This window comes from Plecotus auritus (genome assembly GCF_963455305.1).
Source record: "Plecotus auritus genome assembly, chromosome: X".
Taxonomy (NCBI): domain Eukaryota; kingdom Metazoa; phylum Chordata; class Mammalia; order Chiroptera; family Vespertilionidae; genus Plecotus; species Plecotus auritus.
The window spans coordinates 85,435,143-85,460,862 of NC_137784.1; the positions used below are offsets into that span (position 1 = coordinate 85,435,143).

At 37.8% G+C, this 25,720-nt stretch overlaps 1 protein-coding gene across 2 annotated transcripts in view; it reads left to right on the forward strand.

Annotated features, from left to right (window-relative positions):
- COL4A5 (collagen type IV alpha 5 chain) overlaps positions 1 to 25,720 on the forward strand; it is a 365,159-nt gene that overhangs the window by 202,366 nt on the left and 137,073 nt on the right. For both annotated transcript variants that reach the window (XM_080651978.1, XM_080651979.1), the window contains exons 28-32: positions 684 to 781; positions 2,044 to 2,194; positions 14,493 to 14,606; positions 23,139 to 23,306; positions 24,201 to 24,290. In XM_080651978.1, coding sequence (XP_080508104.1) covers positions 684 to 781; positions 2,044 to 2,194; positions 14,493 to 14,606; positions 23,139 to 23,306; positions 24,201 to 24,290 — 621 coding nt within the window. The remainder of the gene's footprint in view (positions 1 to 683; positions 782 to 2,043; positions 2,195 to 14,492; positions 14,607 to 23,138; positions 23,307 to 24,200; positions 24,291 to 25,720) is intronic.

Consider the following 25,720-nt stretch of genomic DNA (forward strand, 5'->3'; position numbering starts at 1 on the left):
GCAATCAATACATGTTTGTTAAATGAATGGATTGCATTAAACAGAAAACATATTTATTGCACACATGTAACCAAATAATGCTTTATTCTAAATCATATTCTCTTGACTTCCTGAAATTTTAAAAAGCTGTTGCTTCAGTTCGGTTTTATTCCTCACAAAATTTATTCTCATGAATGGCAAGAGTGTGAATTCTTCTGAGATTAGTGCCAAACATATCCTTACTCACTTACACTAAATGACTTAGAGTCAGATTTGATTTTTTTTGTGTATATATGTGTGTAATATCTGCAATTGTTTTTAGCTCATTTCCAGAATTATATGGTAGACATTTTGTATACTATATTTAGATGTAAGCAGAAGAAAATATTTTCTGCATTTTTGTGTGAGATTCATTCCTTATGCTCAGTTTTGCCTCATAATAGCCTTCATTCCAGTTTAGAAGAGCATATCTTCCACACATATTAGCCCTTTGTGAAAACGATAGGACCATAAGGTGATTGAGAGAGAATACCAAATATATGTAAAGCTTGATCTTAAGTAGTCATCTAAAATGTCATTGTGGTTTTAACCTCATTGCAGTCACTAAGCATGATTGGATAGGGTAAACATTGTTCAGTTGGGAGTTTGGGTAACTTTCCTATAGTGTCTTCTATTTGGAGATTTAAAATGACATCATTTTACAGGTTTTCCTGGAATTCCAGGACCTCCAGGAGCACCTGGGACACCTGGAAGAATGGGTCTAGAAGGCCCTTCTGGGCCACCAGGCTCTCCAGGACCAAAGGTCTGGAACATTTGTTCTTTTCCCTTTTTTTTATTTCCCCCACCTTCTTTAGCCTTAGCTTTCTATTTTGACTTACACATCATCCCAAGTCTTCACTAGATAACTAAACTTAACTGATTATATTTTCATTAAAAATATTTAACCCAAAACAGTCTTTAATAGTCCAAGAGGTCATATTTGAAGCAAAAAAAATTTTTGAACCTGTTTTACAGTGACCAATTATTTAATGAAATAGGAGATTATAGATGAAAGAATACAATCACCAACTCCCCTGTGCTTCTCTGTAGCATCACCAACCCATTTTATGTTCATCTGTACCTCGCTGTGATGATTGGTTGAAATGCTCTTGAATATCATGTCAAGAACTGTTCCTCTGTCCCAGTTCTTTCCCAAATACACACTGCAAATCATGGCTATCAACTTTTAATGATTATGATGATGATAAATGTGTTTGAATTACTTTCCATTACTTTTAATATATCTTAGCCAATTTAAAATTTTGTTCAGTCAACCTTCAGCAAACTGCTATGGTATGTATTTATCCTAACTGTCCCTCTATTTTCGGTGCTTAATTAATTTAAACTTCCTGTGTTTCCACCATTACAACTTTTTCCCATGGGAAGAACTACTGACCATGACACCATCTCTCATGAGAAGCAACTTCTTTATTGATTAATTATTTTTATTTTATTATAAAACTTTTCAAATGAACAAAAAAAATAAAAGGAATAATACAATTAACTTTCATATATCCATCACTCAGATTTCAAATTATTAGGATTTTATCATATTTGCTTTATCTATTCCCTCTTTCTTTGCTGAAATATTTTAACTTAAATCTCAAAATCATGTCATTTTACCTAAAATACTTCAGTATTCATCTCTAAGTAAGTGGACATTTTATACAAAAAACACAATGCCATTACCATACTTAGACAAATTAAAAATAATCATCTAATACTCAGTCTATTATCACATTTTCTCACTTGGGTTTAGTCTCATGCTCTCTCAGTTATCTTTTTCTTGTCCTGAAACCAGTCCAAATCATTTAATTTGTTTTACTAAGCCTCATTTCCCATCCTTCCAGATGTTCTCTCCAACTTACTAATTACTTTTCATTTAATTACTCTATTCCATCACCCATGGGTGTGTGTGGGGGAAGTATTACCTTGTATTTTCTGCTTTAAATTCTCTCTTGTAAACAATCAATACTGAAAAAGTCATAGGAGTTTTTGTTGTGTTTTGTTATGTGTACGCTCTAGGGAGAACCAGGATTTGGGCTACATGGGCCACCTGGGCCTCCAGGACTGCCAGGATTCAAAGGAACACTTGGTTCAAAGGGGGATCGTGGTTTCCCAGGACCTCCAGGTCCTACCGGACGCACTGGATTGGATGGGCTACCTGGACCAAAAGGTATGGAACCTGTTGCTACTTCTCAATCTGCTTTTAACTTTTATAGATATTGAAACTATTGGGAAAGCTTATGGGTGATAAGCCCAATTAACTAGAAAGTCTATGCTGCCACTTCTTTTTTTTCCATCCTTCATTGATATCGTTGTGTTTTATTGTGTAAATAATATAATCATATATGTGCAAAAGTAACACTGAGAAATCTTCCTTTTACCTCATCTCCACCCACTCTGTTCCTCCCCATTCCATATGTACCCGTTTTTAGTTATTTATTTAATTAGTTCTAGTGTTCCTTCAGACAAATATAAACCAATAAAAATATACTTTTATTTCCTTTATCAAAAGATAGTGTACTACTTTTTGACTTTTTGAACTTTACTTATTTTGTTAAATTATATGCTAGATATCACTCCATGTCAGTATATAGAGATCTTTATTTTTTACAAATAGCTTACTAATTTTGAATTGCTTGGTTATACCATAGTTCATTCTAACAGTTACTGGTTGTTAGATTGTTTTGAGTTTTTTTTGACAACTTTTTTTCTTATTAGAATTAACATAGCAGTAAATAACCTTGCATACATGTTCTTTTATATGGGTACAGGTGTGATAGCAGAATAGAGTAAATAAAAATGGATTTTCTGAATTAAAGTATAAATGAATCCCTAGATATTATTATATTCCTCTTAATTTGTACCATTTTACACTCCCAGCAGCAATGTATGAGTATTCTTGTTTTCCCACAGCCTTGATAAGTATGTTGACAAACTCTTGGATTTTTGCCAACCTGATGGAATAAGTAGGTATCACAGAATAGTCTTGTAAACATTTTATTGAGAAAATTTTCGAACGGAAAAAAATAATTGTACAATGAAAACCCATCTATCCACCACCTAGGTTCTACAATTAACATTTATCTTTTTGACAACATTTTAATTTTTAAATTTCTATATATAATGTAGAAAGAATTTTACAGTGACTACTATACTGTATACCCATCATTGATATTCTATTGTCAACATTTTACTATACATGACTTATCACATATCTATCCATTGCTTTCTCCATTCATTGACTTATTTTTTGATGCATTTCTTTTGGGGGGGGGGCTTTCTTTTTTCCTTTATGGATTTAGGTATTACATATGTTTCCTTCCCCCCCCCATTGTTCCCTTAGCCCCCACTCATGCCCTCACCCCCCTGGTGTCTGTGTCCATTGGTTAGGCTTATGTGCATGCATACAAGTCTTTTGGTTGATTTCTCCCTCTTACCCCCATCCTCCCCGACCTTCCCTCTGAGGTTTGACAGTCTGATCAATGCTTCTCTGTCTCTGGATCTGTTTTTGTTCACCAGTTTATATTGTTCATTATATTCCACAAATGAGTGAGATCATATGATATTTATCTTTTTCTGACTGGCTAATATCACTTAGCATTATGCCCTCCAGTTCCATCCATGATTTTGCAAATGGTAAGAATTCCTTCTTTTTTACCGCAGTGTAGTATTCCATTATGTAGATGTACCACGGTTTTTTAATCCACTCATCTGCTGATGGGCACTTAGGCTGTTTCCAAATCTTAGCTATGGTAAATTGTGCTGCTATGACCATAGGGATGCATATATCCTTCCTGATTGGTGTTTCTAGTTTCTTGAGATAGGTGCAGCCACTGTGGAGAACAGTATGGAGTTTCCTCAAAAAACTAAAAATGGAACTCCCATTTGATGCATTTCAACATAAATTGAAATAGCCATATACTTCTTCCTAATTACTTTAGCATGCATATCATAACTACAATTGTATGGTTGTTCTTTCTCTTTTAATATAAATTTCACATTAAATGAGATACACAAATCCTAAGGGTACATTTGCTTGATTTTGATAAACACTTGTGTAACCAAATCTTTATCAAGTTATAATCCCATAAATTTCCCTTCTGTCCTTTTCTAGGTCCCCACCCCAACATCCACACTGTCAACTATATTATAATGACTTTTATCATAAATTAATTCTACCTCTTCTAGACTCCATGTGGAGTCATACAGTATGTCTTTTCTTTGCAAGTTTTTTTTTCACACAGAATATTGTTTTTGCAATCCATCCATGTTATTGTGTATATCAGTAGTTCTTTATTTTTATTATTATATCTTTTATTTATAAACTAGAGGCCCGGTTAACAAAATTCATGCATGGGGGGGTGGGTCCCTCAGCCCAGCAGCATCCTCTCCAATCTGGGACCCCTCAGGGGATGTCTGACTGCTGGTTTAGGCCCGAGTGGGATTGGGCCTAAACAGGCAATTGGACATCCCTCTCAAAATCCAGGACCACTGGCTCCTAACTGCTTACCTGCCTGCCTGCCTAATCGCCCCTAACCACTCTGCCTGCCAGCCTGGTCACCCCTAACTGCTCTTCCCTGCTGGTCTGATCCCCTAACCACCTCTGACTGAGCCCCTGCCACCGGGGCTTTGTCCGGAGGGATGTTCAGTCTAATTAGTATATTACCCTTTTATTAGTGTACATGGTTACTGAGCAATGCATTCTGGGGAACATGGAGAAGAGGCCAGATGACTCAGAGACCAGGGACTGGACAGGAAGCTGGAAGGTCTGGTCTCACTCAGCAGAGGATGGGCCTTGGATCATGGGAGAGGCCTGGGCTGTGTTTAGGTCTGAGGAGCCTCCCTCCTCCAGGCACCACTTGCTCAGTGGCCTCCCACACACACCACGACCAGGGTTCAAACCTGCAACCTTTCAATGTACAGGACAAAGCTCCAAGCAATGGAGCCACCCGGCCAGGGCAGTTATTCTTGGCTTTTATTTTATTTTTTACTTTTTAAATTAAATCTTTATTGATGAATGGTTTATATAGGTCCACTTCCCCCCATTAACGTTTTCCAGCCTACAACCCCCCAGGCCCTCACCACCCCATTGTTTGTGTCCAGGGGTGATGCATATATGCACACAAGGCCATTGATTTATCTCTTCCCACCCACCCACCGTCCCCCGCCTTCCCTCTGAGGTTCCACAGTCTGTTCATGTGTCTGTATCTCTGGGTCCATTTTTGTTCATCAGTGTATTTGGATCATTAGGTGTTAAAAGTGCTCTGGTTGTGATCACTTGGGTTTTCTAAAGATGCAGTCATATCACGTACAAATCTTTTTTCTTTTTCCAAATGTACTTGTGGACACATTGGGAATATAGATACCAGAAATAGAAGTCTGTGAATTAGTTGGGAATAGGATGCTTTTTCTTTCATGACGTTGTGTACATGATCCTGTGCTCCCGCTGTGTTGACAACACCGAGTACTGTGGCTGCAGGGAGGCTCTCATTGGCAACTCATCCACATAGAGCCATAGCCCCCTCTCCATCAGCCGCAGCTCCCAGGACTGACGCATGCACCCCTCAGAGAGGTGGGGGCACTTGGCCACCTCCCGCAGGCTTGCCCCCTGTCATCACCTGGTGGGGCCCACCTTCCGCATATCCTCCTCTTGTTCCTACTCCCAGGCCTTTCCATGCACTTCCTCTCACCCAGCCCCCTCCCTCCTCCCGTCATGTCCGGAGCCCCAGGTGCTGTCCCTGCGAGGTCTGTGACACTCCCTACCGGACCGTTTCATCTTATTCTTCCATGGCGTCCAGTGTTTCTTCTGCCTCGTTAACTTGGTTTGAATCTGAACGGAAATGGCTCCATCTTCTATTCCTTTTGTGTCCTTTCCTCCCCTAAGTTAATGTCCTGTCCTTAGTATGTGGCTATGAGATGTCTCTGTGACTAAACAGGGAAACCTTTCACGTTTCTCTTTCCTTTCCTTTCATCTCAGGATAAGTGAGCTCTGCGGTTTGCCTGGGACCAAAGGCCCTGAGAATACAATGCTGAGCCCTCTGAACTCATTTTATTCCTTATTGTATTATTGGATTCCTGGGGTTGAATTAAACAGGAAAACAGAAGAAAATATACCCTTAGATATACAATCTGAGTTATTACCCGGAGATTTCCTTGGGAGTTGACCCTGAGGCATGAGACACATGTGCTTATTGGTCAGTTTCCTCAACTATGGAATGAAGGTTGAACCTGCCCCTCGGATCCTTTGGAGGTTGGATGTGATGCATCCAGAGGGATTAACTGGTGGCTCAGAGAGTAAGATCAGAAGTCAACGACACTTGTTTCCTTTACCCGGACAGAGTTAGAAAAACACAACTCTTTTTATCATAACACCAGGAAGGGCTATGCCTGTTGGAGGAGATGCAGGGAACCAGGGCTGCCCCCTTGCTCCTGCTCCACCCTCCCTCCCTCCATCCCTGCACTGGCCCAGCCGCCTGGCTCGGCCCCTCCCCCATCCCGCAGGGAGGAGCATGTGCAGTTTCTTGCAGACACGGAAGCAGCTGTGGAGTAAGGAGGTGGTGGTTTTTCCCAAGGAGGGTGTTTGTGCTTTAAAGCTGATGCTCTCCGTCCACCTCCCAGCAGTGAAGGCTGAGGGTCGCTGCAGGCGCTGAAGTCATTGTTGAAGTCTCTGCTCTGGAGCCTTTCACAGTGGTGAGTCCGTATCCCAGGAGGCTGTGCAGTGGAGGCACCATGTTCCTTTCAGAAGAAACTTAGAATAGATCGGAGCCTGACAGCTGGGGGGAGGGACCAGGAGGTCTGCCTTGCACCCACTGGCCAAGGCCAATCCCCAGTCCCACTCTACTGCCACCCAGCCTGGTTCCCCATGGCTCTCCGTTTGCCATCCAGCGATAGAGCCTGCAGGCCGGGGGTGGGGGTGGGAGAGGGACCGAGAGGTGCTCCATGTGCCTCCTGGTGACCGGTTGTTTGGTCGTTTAGGTCATGATGCCTCTGGCCTTTTATTATTATGATACTAGAGGCCTGGTGCATGAAATTTGTGCACGGGGGCGGGGGTGTGTCCCTCAGCCCAGCCTGCACCCTCTCACAATCCAGGACTGCTGGCTCCCAACTGCTCGCCTGCCTGCCTTCCTGATTGCCCCTAACTGCTTCTGCCTGCCAGCCTGATCACCCCCTAACACTCCCCTGCCAGCCTGATTGATGCCTAACTGCTCCCCTGCCAGCCTGTTTGCCCCTAACTGCCCTCCCCTGCAGGCCTGGTCACCCCTAACTGCCCTCCCCTGCAGGCCTGGTCACCCTTAACTGCCCTCCCCTGCAGGCCTGGTCCCCCCCAACTGCTCTCCCCTGCAGGCCTGGGTCCCTCCCAACTGCCCTTCCCTGCAGGCCTGGTCGCCCCCAACTTCCCTCCTCTGCCAGCTTGGTCACGCCTAACTGCCCTCCCCTGCAGGCTTGATCGCCCCCAACTGCCCTCTCTTGCAGGCCTGGTCCCTCCCAGCTGCCCTCCCTTGCTGGCCACCTTGTGGTGGCCATCTTGTGTCCACATGGGGGCAGGATCTTTGACCAAATGGGGGCAACCATCTTGTGTGTTGGAGTGATGGTCAATCTGCATATTACTCTTTTATTAGATAGGATAGAGGCCTGGTGCACGGGTGGGGGCCAGCTGGTTTGCCCTGAAGGGTGTCCCGGATCAGGGTGGGAGTTCCCTTGGGGTGTGGGGTGGCCTGGGTGAGGGGCCTGTGGTGGTTTGCAGGCCGGCCACACCCCCTGACAACCCAAGCAGAGGCCCTGGGATCTGGGGTTTATTTATCTTCCACAATTGAAACTTTGTAGCCTGGAGTGGAGCCAAGCCTTCTGCTTGCTCCGTGGTAGCAGGCATTTCTGTTGGGATTTATGTATCTTCTATAATTGAAATTTTGTAGCCTTAAGCAGAGGTCTGGGCCAGCCAGGGTATGTGGAAAGCTTGGCTTCCTCCATCGCTGGGGGCAACCCTAGCCTCCTGTGCTTTCCAGCTCCGTGGCTGCCACCATTTCTGTTTGGATTTATGTATCTTCTATCATTGAAACTTTGTAGCCTTGAGTGGAGGCCTAGGCTGGCAAGGGCAGGCGGAAAGCTTGTCTTCCTCCATTGCCGGGGAAACCCAAGCCTCCCTCTGCTCTCTGTGGCCATAGCCATCTTGGTTGGGTTTATTTGCATATTCACTCCTGATTGGCTGGTGGGCGTGGCTGGTGGGTGTAGCAGAGTGATGGTTAATTTGCATATTACTCTTTTATTAGATAGGATACTGAAGTTTCTTTATCCATTCTATGTTGATGGGCACAGGACTGTGTCGTTTTTTACTATTATGAGTAAAGCTGTTAAGAATAATCTTTTAAAAGTCTTTTCATGGATATGTGCTTTCATTTTGCTTGGGCAAATTTCTAAGAATAGAATTATTGAGTCATAAGATAGGTGTATGTTAGTTGTATAAGAAACTACTGGAGGTTTTTTCAAAATGGTTGTACCATTTTAGACTCACACCAATATTGTGTGAAAGTTTCAATTGTTCAATATTCTCTCCAATATTTGGTGTTATAATTTTTTTCATTTTTGAATTTTGGTAGATGTGTTGGTAATATATTTTGGTTTAGCTTGTATTTCCCTAATAACTAAAGATGTTGAGCTCTTTTACATATACTGATTGATAATGTGCAGATTCAAAAATATTTCCCTTTTTTAAAATATGAGTTGTTTCTCTTTGTATTAAGCTGGAAGTAATCTTATATCGTGCATATTGGTCTGTTGTCATACTGGTTTATGAGTATTTTATCCCTATCTGGCTTGCCTATTCATTTTCTTTTTTGGAGAATTTTTAAAATAGTTTATTGAGCCAATCTGATGACATATACCAGAGAATAAGCTCTCAAATGTTCCTGCCTAGTCATTTTCTTATTAGTATATTTTGATAAACAAAAGAATTAATTTTACTGATATTTCATTTTTCAGTTTTTTTCTTATATAATTATTATTTACTATGTTTTATCTAAGAAAACTTTCCCTGTCTCAAAGTTGCAAGGATATTCTATATTTTATTTTGTAAATTTTATAGTTTTAACTTTTATGTTTGATTATCAACCATCTCAAATAATTTTTTATTTTTTTAATTTAATTTAATTTTTTTTGCATTTTAATTTCTTTATTGGTTAAGGTATTACATATTTGTCCTCATCCCCCCATTACCTTCCCCAACCCTCCCCACTCATGCCCTCATCCCCCTGTTGTCTGTGTCCACTGGTTAGGCTTATTCAAATAATTTTTATTCAGCATCATTTGCTTAAAAGAACTCCCTCCCAATTAGAGTACTTTGGTATCAATGTCAAAGATCAAATGACTATATATGAGTGGGTCTATTTCTGTGTTGTCAGTTCTACTTATCTATTTTATTTTCCTTAAGTCATTATCAACAGTTTATATAAATGGCTTTACAGTAAGATTGAATGCCAGGTAATGTAGGTCCTCTATTTGGTTCTTCTTTTTTAAAGAATTTCTTTAGATATACTAGGTCCTTTACTTTTACTGTTAGGGTAGTTTAATTTTTTATTTACATTATTATGAGTAAAATTGATCTTTTCACATGTTTAAAGGACACATATTTTTTTTCTGATAAGCTGATCATGTCCTTTGCTAATTTCTCTATTGGTTTCTTATACCCTCTTGATTTTGATCCACCTAATTATATATAGGAATAGACTTGGCCTAGCTTTTGTGGCAATTTTTATTCCTTTCTGGTTTACAAGGAATTGGACTCTACTGGTTAATATTTTGGCTCCCAGAGAATAATTTGTATAGCTTAATGCTTCTGAAACATGTTGGATTGATTCCCATTAAAGCAATAAGACAACATCACCCAACTTAACCATGATAGATTCTGCCACCCAACGCCTCAAACTACCTCAGTACAAATTATCCTTAAGAGCTCCGTCTGCTAGCAAACAATTCAGGTCAACTATAAATGGTAACACTCAAAGTTATAGGCAATGTTTCCCACCAATTACTTCCCCCAGCTTAGACCTGTGACCATAAAAATTATAGATTGAGACATTCCAATTAATAAGCTATGTAGCAAGCAGTCTCTATGAAAATTACTCATCCATTGTATTTTGTTTATAAAAATGTCCTTGAGACAGGGGTTGGGAAGAAATGGGTTGAAGCCTATTTTAAACAGCTTCTTAACAGCATTTGACTGCTCTTGGAAAAGAAGTATAGAACCCTCATATTTTAATAGGAACCATTCTCAAATATTAAACCCCAGTACAGTTCCTCAGGTACTAGAAGAAAAAGAATTTGGGATTTTCTGCCATGTATTGCCTTCATTCTCAAACATTTATTATATTCTTATTCTGTGCCAGGTACTACTTGAATCACTAACAGTGGTTCTCAACCTTTCTAATGCCGCGACCCTTTAATACAGTTCCTCATGTTGTGGTGACCCCCCAACCATAAAATTATTTTCGTTGCTACTTCAAAACTGTAATTTTGCTACTGTTAGTGAATCGTAATGTAAATATCTGTGTTTTCCGATGGTCTTAGGCGACCCTGCTAGCGGTTCTCAACCTGTGGGTCGTGCTGTAGAGCCTAAGACCATCCGATGGTCTTAGGCGACCCTGCTAGCGGTTCTCAACCTGTGGGTCGTGCTGTAGAGCCTAAGACCATCCGATGGTCTTAGGCGACCCTGCTAGCGGTTCTCAACCTGTGGGTGGTGCTGTAGAGCCTAAGACCATCCGATGGTCTTAGGCGACCCTGCTAGCGGTTCTCAACCTGTGGGTCGTGCTGTAGAGCCTAAGACCATCGGAAAACACAGATAGCCTAAGACCATCGGAAAACACAGATATTTACATTACGATTCACTAACAGTAGCAAAATTATAGTTTTGAAGTAGCAACGAAAATAATTTTATGGTTGGGGGTCACCACAACATGAGGAACTGTATTAAAGGGTCGCGGCATTAGAAAGGTTGAGAACCACTGCACTAGAAACACAAAGGCATAGACTCTGCTCTTAAATCTCAGAGACTGCTTTCTCTTATAATAAAATTGAAGTGGCATTATACTATGAGAGTGGTTATTTCAATAAGAACTTTTATGGATACGTATCAGTAATGTTTTAGATCAATATACAACAGCCAAACCTCAGCAAGCAGATAATAATAAAAGTTCACCTACCAGGCACACTTTATACCAGTGGCTGGCTATTAGAACTTAGTAACTAAAATATAGGAGAGATTTAGGCACGACTTTTAAAGTGACATAGTGATCAATTATTAATTAATTAGACGAATACACATAAAGAAAGAACTATATGAGAAAGAAAATGTGCTTAAGATGAAACATTAGATTCAGATTAAACAAAAAAGAAAAAATATGACTTTGGGAGTATTCACTTTGGTTTATTTTTTAAATTAAATTTATTGGGGTGACATTGATCAACATGATCATATAGGTTTCAGGTGTGGATTTCTATATCACACTGTGTGCCCACAACCCAAAGTCAAATCTTCTCCTATCACCACATATTAGGACTCTCTTCTCCCCCCACCCCCTTCCCTTTAGAAACCATCACACTGCTGTTTGTGTTCACAAGTTTCAGTTTTATATCCCACATGTGAGTGAAATCATATGGTTCTTAGCTTTTTCAAATGGACTTATTTCACTTAGCATAATATTCTCAAGGTCCATCCATGTTTTTGCAAATGGCAGTATTTCATTATTTTTATGGCTGAGTAGTATTCCATTGTGTATATGTACCACATCTTCTTTATCCAGTCCTCTATCACAGGACACTTAGGTTGTTTCCATGTGTTGGCCACCATGATTAATGCTGCAATGAACATATGGGGTGCATATATCTTTTCAAATACATATTTTTGAGGGTTTTTATTTGGATATACCCAGGAGAGAGATTGCTGGGTCGTATGGGTCATATGGTAGCTCTATTATTAATTTTTTGAGGAATTTCCAGGCTGCTTTCCATAGTGGTTTTACCAGTCTACAGTTTGGTTTATAATTTACTTTTGTTCAGGTCCTCATCTAAGGTGCCTCAGTAGGCTTCATTAAGGAAATGCCATTTGAACTGAATCTTTAAAGAAGGATGTTCCAGGTAGCTGGAATAATGTACAAAAGTATCATTGTGAAAAGTAGAATTGATGTGTTTGGAAATATTGAAAGAAATAAAATATACCTTGAAAAATCTATAAAATATCTAGAAATCAATAAGAAAAATGTGCCTAATGTATTTGAGGGAAAAAATAAAACTCTATAAGCAACATGAAAAATGGTAGAATTAATTCAATGATAAATTATATGTAGGGATAAAAAGACTCAATGATGTCAACTCTTCCCAAGTTTGTCTATAAATACAATGTATTTTCAATGAGAATTAAAGTAGGAATATTTTGGAAGCACTTGGCATATCAGATTCTAAAGCTTAATGTTTATCAAACATATAATAAAACATGTTACAAAATTATTGTAATTATAGCATTGTGAACCAGTGCTGGAACAGACAAGTAGTAAACCGGTATATAATAAAGTTCAGAAACATACTCATGTATACACGGAAACTTGGTCTTTAACAGAAATTGCATCATTATTCAATTGGGAAAGAATAGATTTTTTAAAAGTTGGTAATTGAGTAAGTGGTCTCAACTAAATAAATCCCCAATACACAATATATAAATAGGAATTAAAGTAGTAAATATTAAAAGCATTTTTTTAATTATGAGAAACTGTGGAAGGTCAGGAGAGATAGATTTTTGTGGCACCTTAAGATAATACAATTTCGGCAGCTCTCTTTTTAAAAATATGTTTTTATTGACTTTATAGAGAGAGGAAGGGAGAGAGAGAGAGAGAGAAACATCGATGTGAGAGAGAAAAGTCAATCGGTTGCCTCTAGTACACACCCTGAGTGGGGATTGAACCTGCAACTTGGGCGTGTGCTCTGACCAGGAATCAAACCTGCGACCTTTTGGTGCATAGGACGATGCTCAACCAACTGAGACACACCAGACATGGATGACATCTCTCTTTAATAAAGAGAATTTAAAATTACAGATAGAAAATTGAGATACGGTAATGCCCAATATCAGGTGGCCTTCAATCCAAATAGACTTTTCGTGCTCATTCAACTACCCTGAGCCATACTTGGCATTGTCTTCATGTAGAAAGATACAAGGATAAGATCTACAGTGTTGTTGCAGGGCAATGCCAGGAGTTTCTCTTCAGCATAACTCCTCAACATTAACATTTATAGAACACTCCATCCAACAAGAGCAGAAAACACATTCTTTTTTAGTGCACACAGAAAATTCACCATGATAGACCATAATCTGGGCCATTAAACAAACTTTGGCAAATTAAAAGTATTTATATCATACAGTAGATTCTCTTACCATTAACAGATTTAGCAAGAAATCAGTAATAGAAAGCTATCTGTAAAAATCCTGACATATTTAGAAAATAACAAAAATACTTTTAAATAATCCATTGATCAAAAGGAAAGTATTTTGAATTGAATTAAAATGAAAAAAAAAACATATCAAAAGTTGTAGAATGCAGATCAAGAAGTTATTAGAAGAAAATTCACATGTGAAAAAAAATGTATTAGAGAAAAGAACAATCTCAAAAAAGTATCTAACTTTTTCCCTTAAGAAATTAGACAAGAAAAACAAAATAAAGAAGACAAGCAGAAGATAGAGCAAAATAACTATAAGAACAGATATCAGTGGAATTAAAAACTGAAAAACAATAGAAAAATTATATGAGACCAAATGAAGTTCTTTGAAAAGATCAATAAAATGGAAACACCTCTATCCAGGCCAATCAAGAAAAAAGAGAAGAGACATATTACCGATATTAGGAATGAAAGATAGAACATTATTACAGAAATTAAAGGAGTAACAAGGGAGTATGACAAACAACTGCACACCCATAAATTTGACAGCTTAGATGAAATGGATGAATTTCCTGAAAAGTACAAACTACTGAAGCTCACTGAAGAATAAATAGATAATTCAGATATTTATTAAAGAAATTGAGTTTGTTGTTAAAATTATCCCAACCAAGAAAACTACAGGTTCACTTGGCATCACTGATAATATTCTAGCCAACATTTAAAGAAGCAATAACACCAGTTACACACTATTTCTTTCCCAAAATAGAAGTGGATGGATTGCTTCCCAATCATTGAATGAGGCCAGCATTACCCTAATATCAAAACCAGGCAAAGGGAAAAAATGCTACAGACCAATGTCCCTCATGAACATAGATGTAAAAATCCTCAAGAAAATATTAGCAAAGCAAATCCAACAATAGACTTTCACAATTTGATTTTTGACAAAATTGCAAAGTCACTTTCAATAGAAAAATAAGTATTTTCAATAAAGGGTGCTAAATCAATTGGGCACCTAATATGCAAAATAAAACTATATTTATTTCTTAAAGGTGACGTTGGACCAAATGGACAACCTGGGCCAATGGGACCTCCTGGGCTACCAGGAATAAGTGTTCAGGGACCACCAGGTCCACCAGGGATTCCTGGACCAATAGGCCAACCTGGTAAGATTGAAGTAAATGTATATTTTGTAGTAGCACTGATTGTATAGATGTTGTTTACCTCTTCAAAATGTGTAACCTATGTAAGACTTTCTGAAAGAGATTTGAGAGGTAACATGTCTACTTGTATAATTAATTAATCCATGATATTTTTCCTCCCTGTTCATTTAAATTTGATCTATTAACTATAATGCTGTTTTATAATTGCATATATTGTCACAGCATATAATTGTTGGGCTAGTTGGAGTCTTGGAATCACAGACCTTAGGATGTCTAGTGCTGATTATTTCAGACCTGAGTAGCTAGATGTACTAGTACAGTATTAATAGACCTTGTTATGTGGAACCTTTTTAACATTTCTTAACACATGAGAACTAGAGTTAACATTCTGCTAAAATATTTTTTGGCATTCTCATTCTTTTTTAATAAAATGATTTGAATTTTCTTCTCTTGTGCGCATAAATTAGCAATCACTTTACAACTTATAAGCACTCTAAACTCTTTTTAAAAAATCCTCACCTGAGGATATGTTTTTATTGATTTTTAGAGAGTGAGGAAGGGAGAGAGATAAACACCAATGTGAGAGAGAAACATCAATGGGCTGCCTCCCATATACACCCTGAAGAGGGATTGAACCTGCAACACAGGTATGTGCCCTGACTGAGAATCAAACCCACACACTTTTTGGTGTATGGACAACGCTCCAACCAACTGAGCCACCCAGCTAGGACTAAACTCTTTTTATATAGATATGCAAAAAAAGCTTTTGTCAGCTTGTACTGTAAAAACACTTGTGTGAGGGTTTACAACTCGTAAGCACTCTAAACTTACTTGAATTTGTGGATTCTGAGCCATCTGGTGATGTGAATTCTTTTTATCTTAATCTAAGTAGGCACAGTCTTGGTTACTTTTGAGCCAACATTATGTTATTGTAAAACACTGTAATAATTCATAAAATTAAAACAAATATGGAACATTTAATCATTACTTAATTCGTTTGAACACATCAGATGAAAAAACACACAGTTTAGATGTACAGATATTGACTCTGAACAAAGAAAATATATTTTCTGACCTTAAATGGCAGTAGGTATTTTGTTATCATGCTAAAAATCTAGAAATACCAATTAACAATATAAAAATCCTAGAAAGTAAAGTTTACTTTTGTTTATGTCCAGTTTAAAAATTTTACTTTATGGCACATGGTACCTTTCATATGGCCCCTAACATGTCACTATTGATTTAACAATGAGAAAATTTACAGTGTGACTTTGAAGCAGATTTTTTATTATTTTTATTATTTATTTATTTATTTATTTATTTATTTTTAATTGTTTGAAGTATTACAAATAGTAGTACATATGTCTCTTTTTTTCCCCCATTGACCTCCCCCCAGCCTCCCCTTCCCCCCAGTACATGCCTTTACCTGCCCCCCCTCAGTGTCTTTTATCCATTGGTTATGCTTATATGCATGTGTACAAGTCCTTCAGTTGATCTCTTACAGCGCCCCCCCCACAAAACCTCCTCTGCCTTCCCGCTGTAGTTTGACAGTCTGTTCAATGCTTCTTTGCTTCTGTATCTATTTTTTCCCCTTTTCTTTCCTTTAAAAAAATCTTGCCTCTGCAGACTAGAAATAAACATATAATAACAAAAAATGTTTGAGTCCCAATTTCAATGTCCAACAGTTCTGAGTCCCCGTTTCAATGTCAAACAGTTCCTTATGTGTACATGTCAGCAATGAGATCTGGATGGTGGGCACATGGTGGCAATGCAGGTCTGACCCTCTCTGGTTTGGTCCTAGGCAAGCTGCTGTGTCGCACAGCTTCTGACTGCTAGCGTGGCAAGGTGTCGTCGATTTTTTAAAAGTAGCTGTTTCAACACTCATGAAAAAAAAAAATTCTATCATAACAGAGAGATCTTAAGAAAAAAACAATTAATTTTTAGGATTTTCCATTATAGTCTTGGCCTGCAGTTCCACAAAGATGGCTAAAATGAATTTATCATTTCTTGTATTTTGTAATTTCTTTTTTTAAATTTCTTGGGGTAACATTAGTTAATAAAATTATATAGGTTTCAAGTATATAATTCTATAATACATCATTTGTATTTTGCATTGTATATTTACCACCCTAAGTCAAACCTCCTTCTGTTACAATATATTTGATTCCCTTTACCCTTTTCTACCTCTCCTACCTCCTTCCCTTGGGTAACTACCATGTCTGCGTCTATGAGTATTTTGTTTGTTTGTTTGTCTTATTTGTTGTTTTCAATTTTATATCCCATAGATGAGTGAAATCATATGGTTCTTAACATTTATTTTATTTCCCCAAATTCATGTGGTTTTGAAAGCATTTTGAATTTTTAAATCACAGCTGAGCAGGAATAAAGAAACGACTGTTAACACCATTCTGAACAAAATAAAAATACATTTATACAATGTTTCATTTGTCTAATTTTCTCTCCCTCTCTTTTTAATTGATGGCTATGTGGGTGTATTTATTTATAAAGTATAGATAGGATGGGCAGGGAGAAAAGTAATGGTGCTGAATTTAATCTCTCCTCTTTCTTCTGTAAATACGATATGGGCAAAAGTAGGTTTACAGTTGTGGGTACACATAACAGAGCATATACTTGTATTATTATTTATTATTTATTGTATTATTTATAATTATTCTTCACATACTTTTGCCCACCATTCTATATGCTTTGCCATAGAATTCAAGATCTTAATATTTTTCAACAAACAAATGAAGTTAACAATAACTGGCATGAAAATGTATCCAATGCATTCATATTAACACAGAAGTTTTCTCAAATCACAATTTTTTGCCACAAAATAGACCACATTTTATATTTGATACATATGTGCTCAACTTTTAGAGTACATTTTATTAGATCACCAAAGCAGAGTATTATCTTAGCCCATTTCAAAAATATAATCACTTTTGTTCATCTGTCTCAATAGCAGGGAGATCAGCAAGGCTATTTATTACTAATATCTTTATATCCCTGACTTATACTGCATAGTTGAAATTCTAACTACCAATTTTTTAAATAAGAATTTTATTTAATATGCTTATGCTTTCATCTTCTAATAGAAAACTTAATGGAAAGTGTTTTGTATTATCATCTCTCCAGAGTAAAATATTCTCATTATGCATTTCAGACTTTTCTTTTTACTTGTTTTCTGAGATTATTTAATTAAGTTTTACTATTTTTCATTCTCTCTTTTAAGGCAAGCTATACAGTTTAATATGTGTTTATAAATTAAGGACCTGTTGAATATCAGTCCCTCATTTGACAGCAGGGAAATAAAGAAAAATTCCAAGGGACAAAAAACAAAGTGCTTTTTCATTCCATGCAGAAATAGAAGTTTTGGATTCTTATTACTTGACTTGGCCATTAGCTAAAAGATTACTGCTTTAATGAATCTTTCTAGAGATCACTTAAATATACTCACTTCCAAGTCCACAGTTTGTTATAATGCTTGTCTAGTCTCGGGAAAAATTACGTGGCTTAATGGTTCAAGTTCATCATGACTAATGTGAATCAAATAAAGATTTATTAATGTCATTTTCATAGATGAAGGAGAGTACATTACAGTTTTTAAATGTTAGTGGCTATAAAACCCCTGGGCTGTGGGGTGTGTGTGTGTGTGTGTGTGTGTGTGTGTGTGTAAACTTCTCACAGATAATACATGTTTTTGAAATTTTCCTTTTTTTCCATTAACTAGTTCCATTTACCTACCAATAAATTTAAAGTACTTATACAGCCCTAATGTACTTGACCTCCATAGATATATCCATATAATTCCTATTATTGTATAAGGAGATTCAACAGAGCTTTTGAATTTATCTGCTTTCTTCATCCTGATTATACCAGAATTACTATTCCTGGCAGTATTCATAGAAAAAATCAATGCTGTTAAAAGTACAGCATAGTATTTTTAATACAATAAATAATAACAATAAAGAAAGAAATCTTGAGGAGAACCAAAATGGCGGCATAGGTAAACACATATACTTGCTGCCTCTCACAACCACACCAAAACCACAACTAAAAAGCAGAATAACTACCACGCAGAACCACGGGAAACCTGGCTGAGTGGAAGTTCCACAACTAGAGAGGTGAAGAAAGCCCACTGAGACTGGTAAGAGGTGCAGAGGCACAAAAAGTGCTGGGATCTGGATGTGCTGCTCTTTTAATCGGGAAGGAGATACAAGATCCTGCTTGCTCTGAACTCCAGTTCCGGGCAAGACTCTGGGGGACCCAGGCACATACGGAAAGAAACTGGACTGTGTCATCGGGACAGGAATGCGAGGGCAGCTTTCTCTTAGAGGGGCTTGCAGCGATCATTGTTCCTGCACGGGGGCGCGGGAGGCGGAGAACTGGGGACTTCTCTGGTTCAGGGCCGACTGGCAGCCATAGCTGTTTTCTCCGCCCTGGTGATTCCCAGAGACCCCACCCCACGCAATTTACAACCCCAACCAAGCTGTGTGCATTGGTTTTTGCATATGCATAACCTATGCTTTCACCTAAAACCTGTCAAACTGCAGCTGGATCAGAGAGCCCCAGAGTTTCCAAAAGAATGCCCAAAGCATGGCCAGCCTTGCTTCACAGCTGGGCCTCAGCTGGGCACTTCCAAACCCCATACAAAGAGGAGGATTCTGCAGATGTCTCTGTAGCTCCTGCTGGGCGGCTCCAGACAGTGGCTGACCTTGCACCTCCTTGGAGATCTAAGAGCCAGTGTACCCAGTGGTCAGAGTGAGACCATCCAGATTACAACTCTTCACATCCATAAGAGACACACTCAAGGTGCAGACTCAGTGAGCACCAAAGCTCCACTGAAGCAAGTCCTGCCCCATAGGGGTGTCTCCTGTGCAACAGATCTTCCAGGGTAGAAACAGCAGGTCATCACAGCCAATTGGCCTGGAGGTCAATTCCTCCCAGTGATACCAACAGCAATCAAGGGTTAACTACAACAACACTCTTCAAACAGCCCACAAGGAGGTTCACCAAGAGCATCCACCTCAGGTGACTGGGGAGGCTGAGTCACTGGACCCTATAGGACACCAACCACACAAGGCCACTCTATCAACTCAAGGAGACTTAGCGGCTACCCAGTACATAGAAACAAACACAGGGAAGCAACCAAAATGCAGAGACAAAGAAACAAGTTACAAATGAAAGAAATGGATGAAAGCAAACTACTGGATATAGAGCTCAAAACCAGTTATAAGGTTACTCAAGAATCTTCTAGAAACCCCTGAGAAATTTAGTGAGACCCTCAAGGATATGAAAAGGGACCAATCAGAAATTAAGCATACACTGACTGAAATAAAGAATAATATACAGAGATCCAACAGCAGTCTAGAGGATTCCAAGAATAAAGTCAAAGATTTGAAATAAGAAAAAGCAAAAACACCCAACCAGAAAAGAAAAAAGAATCCAAAAATATGGAGTGTAAGGAGCCTCTGGGACAACTTCAAGCATACCAACATCCGAATTATGGGGGTGCCAGAAGAAGAGAGAGAGAAAGATACTGAAAACCTATTTGAAGGAATAATGACAGAAACTTCCCCTACCTGGTGAAAGAAATAGACTTACAAGTCCAGGAAGTGCAGAGAACCCCAAACAAGAGGAATCCAAAGAGGACCACAACAAAACACATCATAATTAAAATGCCAAGAGCAAAAGACAAAGAGAGAATCTTAAAAGCAGCAAGAAAAAAACAGTTAGTTACCTACAAAGGACTACCCATATGACTGTCAGCTGATTTCTCAACAGATACTATGCAGGCCAGAAGGGAGTGGCAAGAAATATTCAAAGGGATGAATACCAAGAACCTACAACCAAGATTACTCTCCCCAGCAAAGCTATCATTCAGAATTGAAGGTCAGATAAAGATCTTCACAGACAACAAAAAGCTAAAGGAGTTCATCATCACCAAACCAGTATTATATGAAATGCTGAAGGGTATTCTTTAAGAAGAGGAAGAAGAAGAAAATAGGTAAAGATAAAAATTATGAACAACAAAGTGACAACAAATACATATCTATCAACAAGTGAATCTAAATATCAAATGAATAAAAAAATCCGATGAACAGAATAAACTGGTGAATAGAATAGAATCAGGGGCATAGAAAGGGAGTGGAATGACAATTCTCGGGGGGAAGGGAGTGTGGGGGGTGCGGGAAGAGATTGGACAAAAATCTTACACCTATGGACGAGGACAGTGGCGGGGGGTAAGGGCATGGTGTGGGGTGGGAACTGGATGGAGGGGAGCTAAGGGGGGGGGGAAGAACAACTGTAATAATCTGAACAATAAAGATTTATTTTTAAAGATGAACAAATAAACCCATAAAAAAAGAAAATCTTACTTTGTACATGTAGGTTGCTTAGTCATAGCCATCCACTAATAATTATTGAGTTCTCTGTCCCTAACCTGTTAAGGTATAAATCAAATTAATTTTTAAATTCTAACTAACCTGAGAAGCTTAAATTCTAAAATGATTAATCAAAGCAATAAACGATCAAAGATAAGCAAAAGTGTAAAGCTGATCAACTTCAAAGGCTATTACTTTTTCTGAATGTAAATATTTTATTGTGTCTCTATTGGCAAATACCTTTGATTTATAGAATATGCTATATGAATATCTGACCTAATATCTAAAATAAATGGTTTTATTTTTTATGATAGTAGCAAATCAATATCTAATAATTTATATTTGTAAACATTTTTGTTCTAATCTTTACATGATTAGCTTTGTTTCCTAACCCAATGAATCTTTTGCAACTTGCTTCTTTGGTTGCTCATCTTCTTTGGTTGCTGCTGAACTGTAACACTCTGCCTCTTGAACTTCAGGTCTACCAGATACTGTAGTTTTTTCTCAAAAGTCCTACCTTAAAATGAAAGCTTTAAACATAAATATCAAACATGATTTCTCCAGACTTAAGTCTGGTTTCTTATAATTATTTTGTAGAAGTGTTTTCTTGGAACAGATTTCAAAGGACAAACAGGTATCTTGAAAACTCAGCTATTAAAAATTACTTGAGTTATCATATAAAAACAAGCAATGATCCGTATAGGGCTGTAATAGTGCTTATTATTAGATATCTCATCATACTTCACAAATATAATAATATAAAATTATACTATAAAATGGCAGCATTAGAACCATCACCACTGTGCAAATTAAAAGGAATTCTCTGATCTTCACATTGAATTTTATCAGTTTAAGGACATACTGGTATATGACATTAAACATATTAAAATTCCAGCATTTTGATCTCTTGTAAAAAATAATTATATATGAATCTCCAAGAATAAAATTATATCTTACTGTTAAAGGGACACTTGGAATGGTCACCTGCTCAGCCCTCAGCTTCCAGTCAGTTATGGCATATCTCCACTTAACAGACAAGGACCAACATTGTTAAATGACTGAGTCACATAGCTGATAGGTACTGGAGTGGGAACTCACACCATATTTGTAGTGTAATATTTTTCCTTTAACATATTCTTTTTAACTACCTTGGTGTTTTGTGGGGGGGTTTTTTTAGCAGTTCCATCTTCTAGAAAGTTACTAAGGTTATATATTTTGTAGTGTCATATCTTTTTCTGTAAAATGTTGGCTGGAATACTGAGAAACAAAACAAAATCTAAAAATAATTATTAAAACATAATATACAAAGCCAAAATAAAGTCAAAGGGTGTGTGTAACTGACTTACTCGGTAATCACTTGTATGGATTATAGAAATATATCCCAATAATTTATAATACCTTAGAGCAATGCAAATCCAAGGGCCACTGTTGAATCGCAAAGTATTTGTTACCAGTCTACATTGGAATTAGTATTAGAAGAAATTAAAAGTAAGCATTTAGAAACTTCTATTGCAATTGGACAGTGTAATTCTCTTTGTTAACTATAATAACCAAAAGTTAAGCTTGTATTTTGTTTGTCTTTTTATTTTATTTTTTAGTAATCTTTTTGTATTTTATAAAAAATACTAGTGGACTGGTGCACGGATTTATGTACATTGAAAGGAAACTAATTAGAAGAAATATTTTAATAACATAACCCATGGCTGAAGGTGAAATCACAGGGCCCTGTGAGGAATCGGGTGGCGCACCCCAGAACCACCGCTGCCAAGTCACCACAGCTCAGCAGCACCTGCCTTGAGTGTCTGCCTCCTGGTGGTCAGTGCATGTCATATGTACCTGCCAGTTGAACAGTTGGATGGTCACTTAGCCTTTTATATATATAGATTAGTCCATGATGGACTAAGAATTAAGAAAAGACTAATCTTTCATCATAAATAATTTGAGAAGTACTTTCTTAGAGAAATATACATGAAAGTCCTAAAGTTCAGTTGTTAGGTCATTTTATATACATGATGTCAAAAATATATTTTTAACTCACTGTTAGGTTTGTTATGCATCAGATTCTATTACTTGTTTGCTAGCAAAATAACTAGATACCTCTCTTAAAATTGCTTTAATAACTTGTTAACATTGGTGTTGTCTTAACTAGGCTTGCATGGAATACCAGGAGAGAAGGGGGATCCAGGGCCTCCTGGGTTTGATGTTCCAGGACCCCCTGGTGAGAGAGGCAGTCCAGGGATCCCTGGAGCACCTGGTCCTCTGGGACCCCCAGGATCGCCAGGTCTTCCAGGAAAAGCAGGCACCCCTGGATTTCCAGGTAATTTGTTTAAAGTTTTCTCTGGTTTTGGATTCAGGCAATTAACTGATATGACTAGTATATTATCATCTTGTACTTTTCTGGATTGACACTGTTCCTTAAGGAAAAGTGTTAAATGTATTTGATTTCAAGAAACTGAATTTGCTATTTGTATTATATTTTCTCTGTGAGAATTCTAGTTATATATTGCTGTATAACAAATAACCCCAAAATTTAATGGTTTAAATAAACCATTTTATTTTGCTCAAGATTTTGTAGGTCAGGAATTATGGGATGCCTTAGTGAAGTCATTTAACTCTGCTCCACATGACACCAGCTGGAGTAGTTGGGGATGAAGGATTTACTTCCAAAGATGGCAATTCTTTGGTATCTAGGTATTCCTTAGCCTCTTTACATGGTATCTCATTATCCATAGTGCCTCCTCACATGGCCTGGGCTGCTCACATTATGGTAATGTCAGGGTAGTTACCTTCTTTTCAGGGCTACTGGTTTTCAAAGGAGAGAATTCCCCAAACCAAATGTGAGTGTTTAAGAGCCCCAGATGGAAACTGCAAGACTTATTATGCTCTCACATTGGGAGTCATACAGTGTCACCTAATCAAGATCAAGTCACAGAGTCAGCCCAAATTCAAGGAGAGAAGGCTACACAATGATGTGTATACTGGGATATGTTTTTTATTTGTGGCTCGTCTTTGGAGGTTAGCTTCCACATTGAGTCTTTTTATTCATTGCTTTTGACAATAGTGGTCACTAAGGTTACAATAGTTGAAAAGCGGTAAAACCTAGTGGTTTCCCTCCAAATCTCAATAGTTTTCCAGTTAATATCTTACAACATATCTTTTATCTTTCTAAGATCAAGGAAAGGTAAAAGTTACTTATTGATATTCTTCAAAGGTACCAAAGGTGAAATGGGTATCATGGGACCTCCAGGCCCACCAGGACCGTTGGGAATTCCTGGCAGGAGTGGTGTTCCTGGTCTCAAAGGTAATATTCAGTTTGCTGGCAGATGCATATAAGAGAGAAGATTAAACATCACTTTATTTCATTACGGAATATTTTTATTTGACTATGTAAATGAGCTACAGTTACTTGTATTTGGTTTCTATGTGATATGGCATTTAAATATGTCCTATTTTCAATTTAGTGGAATACTTTGTTGTGTTTTTTTTAGTTTCTTTTTTTTTCTTTTTTTTAAATTTATTTATTTTTTTAATTGTTTGAAGTATTACAAATAGTAGTACATATGTCTCTTTTTTTCCCCATTGATCTCCCCCGCAGCCTCCCCTTCCCCCCAGTACATGCCTTTACCTGCCCCCCCCCAGTGTCTTTTATCCATTGGTTATGCTTATATGCATGTGTACAAGTCCTTCAGTTGATCTCTTACAGCCCCCCCCCACAAAACCTCCTCTGCCTTCCCGCTGTAGTTTGACAGTCTGTTCAATGCTTCTTTGCCTCTGTATCTATATTTTTCCCCTTTTCTTTCCTTTAAAAAATCTTGCCTCTGCAGACTAGAAATAAACGTATAATAACAAAAAATGTTTGAGTTCCAATTTCAATGTCCAGCAGTTCTGAGTCCCCGTTTCAATGTCAAACAGTTCCTTATGTGTACATGTCAGCAATGATATCTGGATGGTGGGCACATGGTGGCAATGCAGGTCCAACCCTCTCTGGTTTGGTCCTAGGCAACCTGCTGTGATGCACAGCTGCTGACTGCTAGCGAGCGTGGCAAGGCGTCGTCAGCGTCTCACATCTCTGGACTGTTTCTCCTCTTGTCTTTGTGGTTGGAGCAGACCTGTCAATTCCTCTCTGTTGCAGGAATCCACATGGTCTTGGAGTTGTTTTCTGAAAATATACAAACATATTCTCGACCAAAAGTTAATAAAGGAATCTTTTCTATATAATTGATTTGGGATCCTTTTTATTTTTGCTCAAACGATTTTCCTTTGTCTTATTTAGACACCATGTGTGTTTTTCATGGGTGTCTTGCTGTTAGCATTACAAATGAAAATTAATTTTGTAAAGTAAAAATTTTCTAGATGTAATTTACTTATAGGATATTTTTCCTTACATGATATTACCCTACTATCCCCCCTTTTTTTGATTAATGGAGGCTTTTGTAAATTTTATAATGCAGTCTTGATAACTTTAAATTTTAATTTTTTGCACAAAAATATGACTGCTTTAGTTTCATTGCATGTTCAGGAATTTTACCATGAGATGAACTACCAATAGAAATTTTAGTTACCACTTTAGGAACAGCTTTTTGTCCAGTACAATTAAATTTTCTTGAATATTCACTTATTTCAATTAGCCTATTTAATTTAATCTGAAAACTTGAATATTATTTTACTGTCAAATTTAATACTCTACCAACAATCTTAGTTTACCCTGTAAATATTAGTGGAAAGGATTTT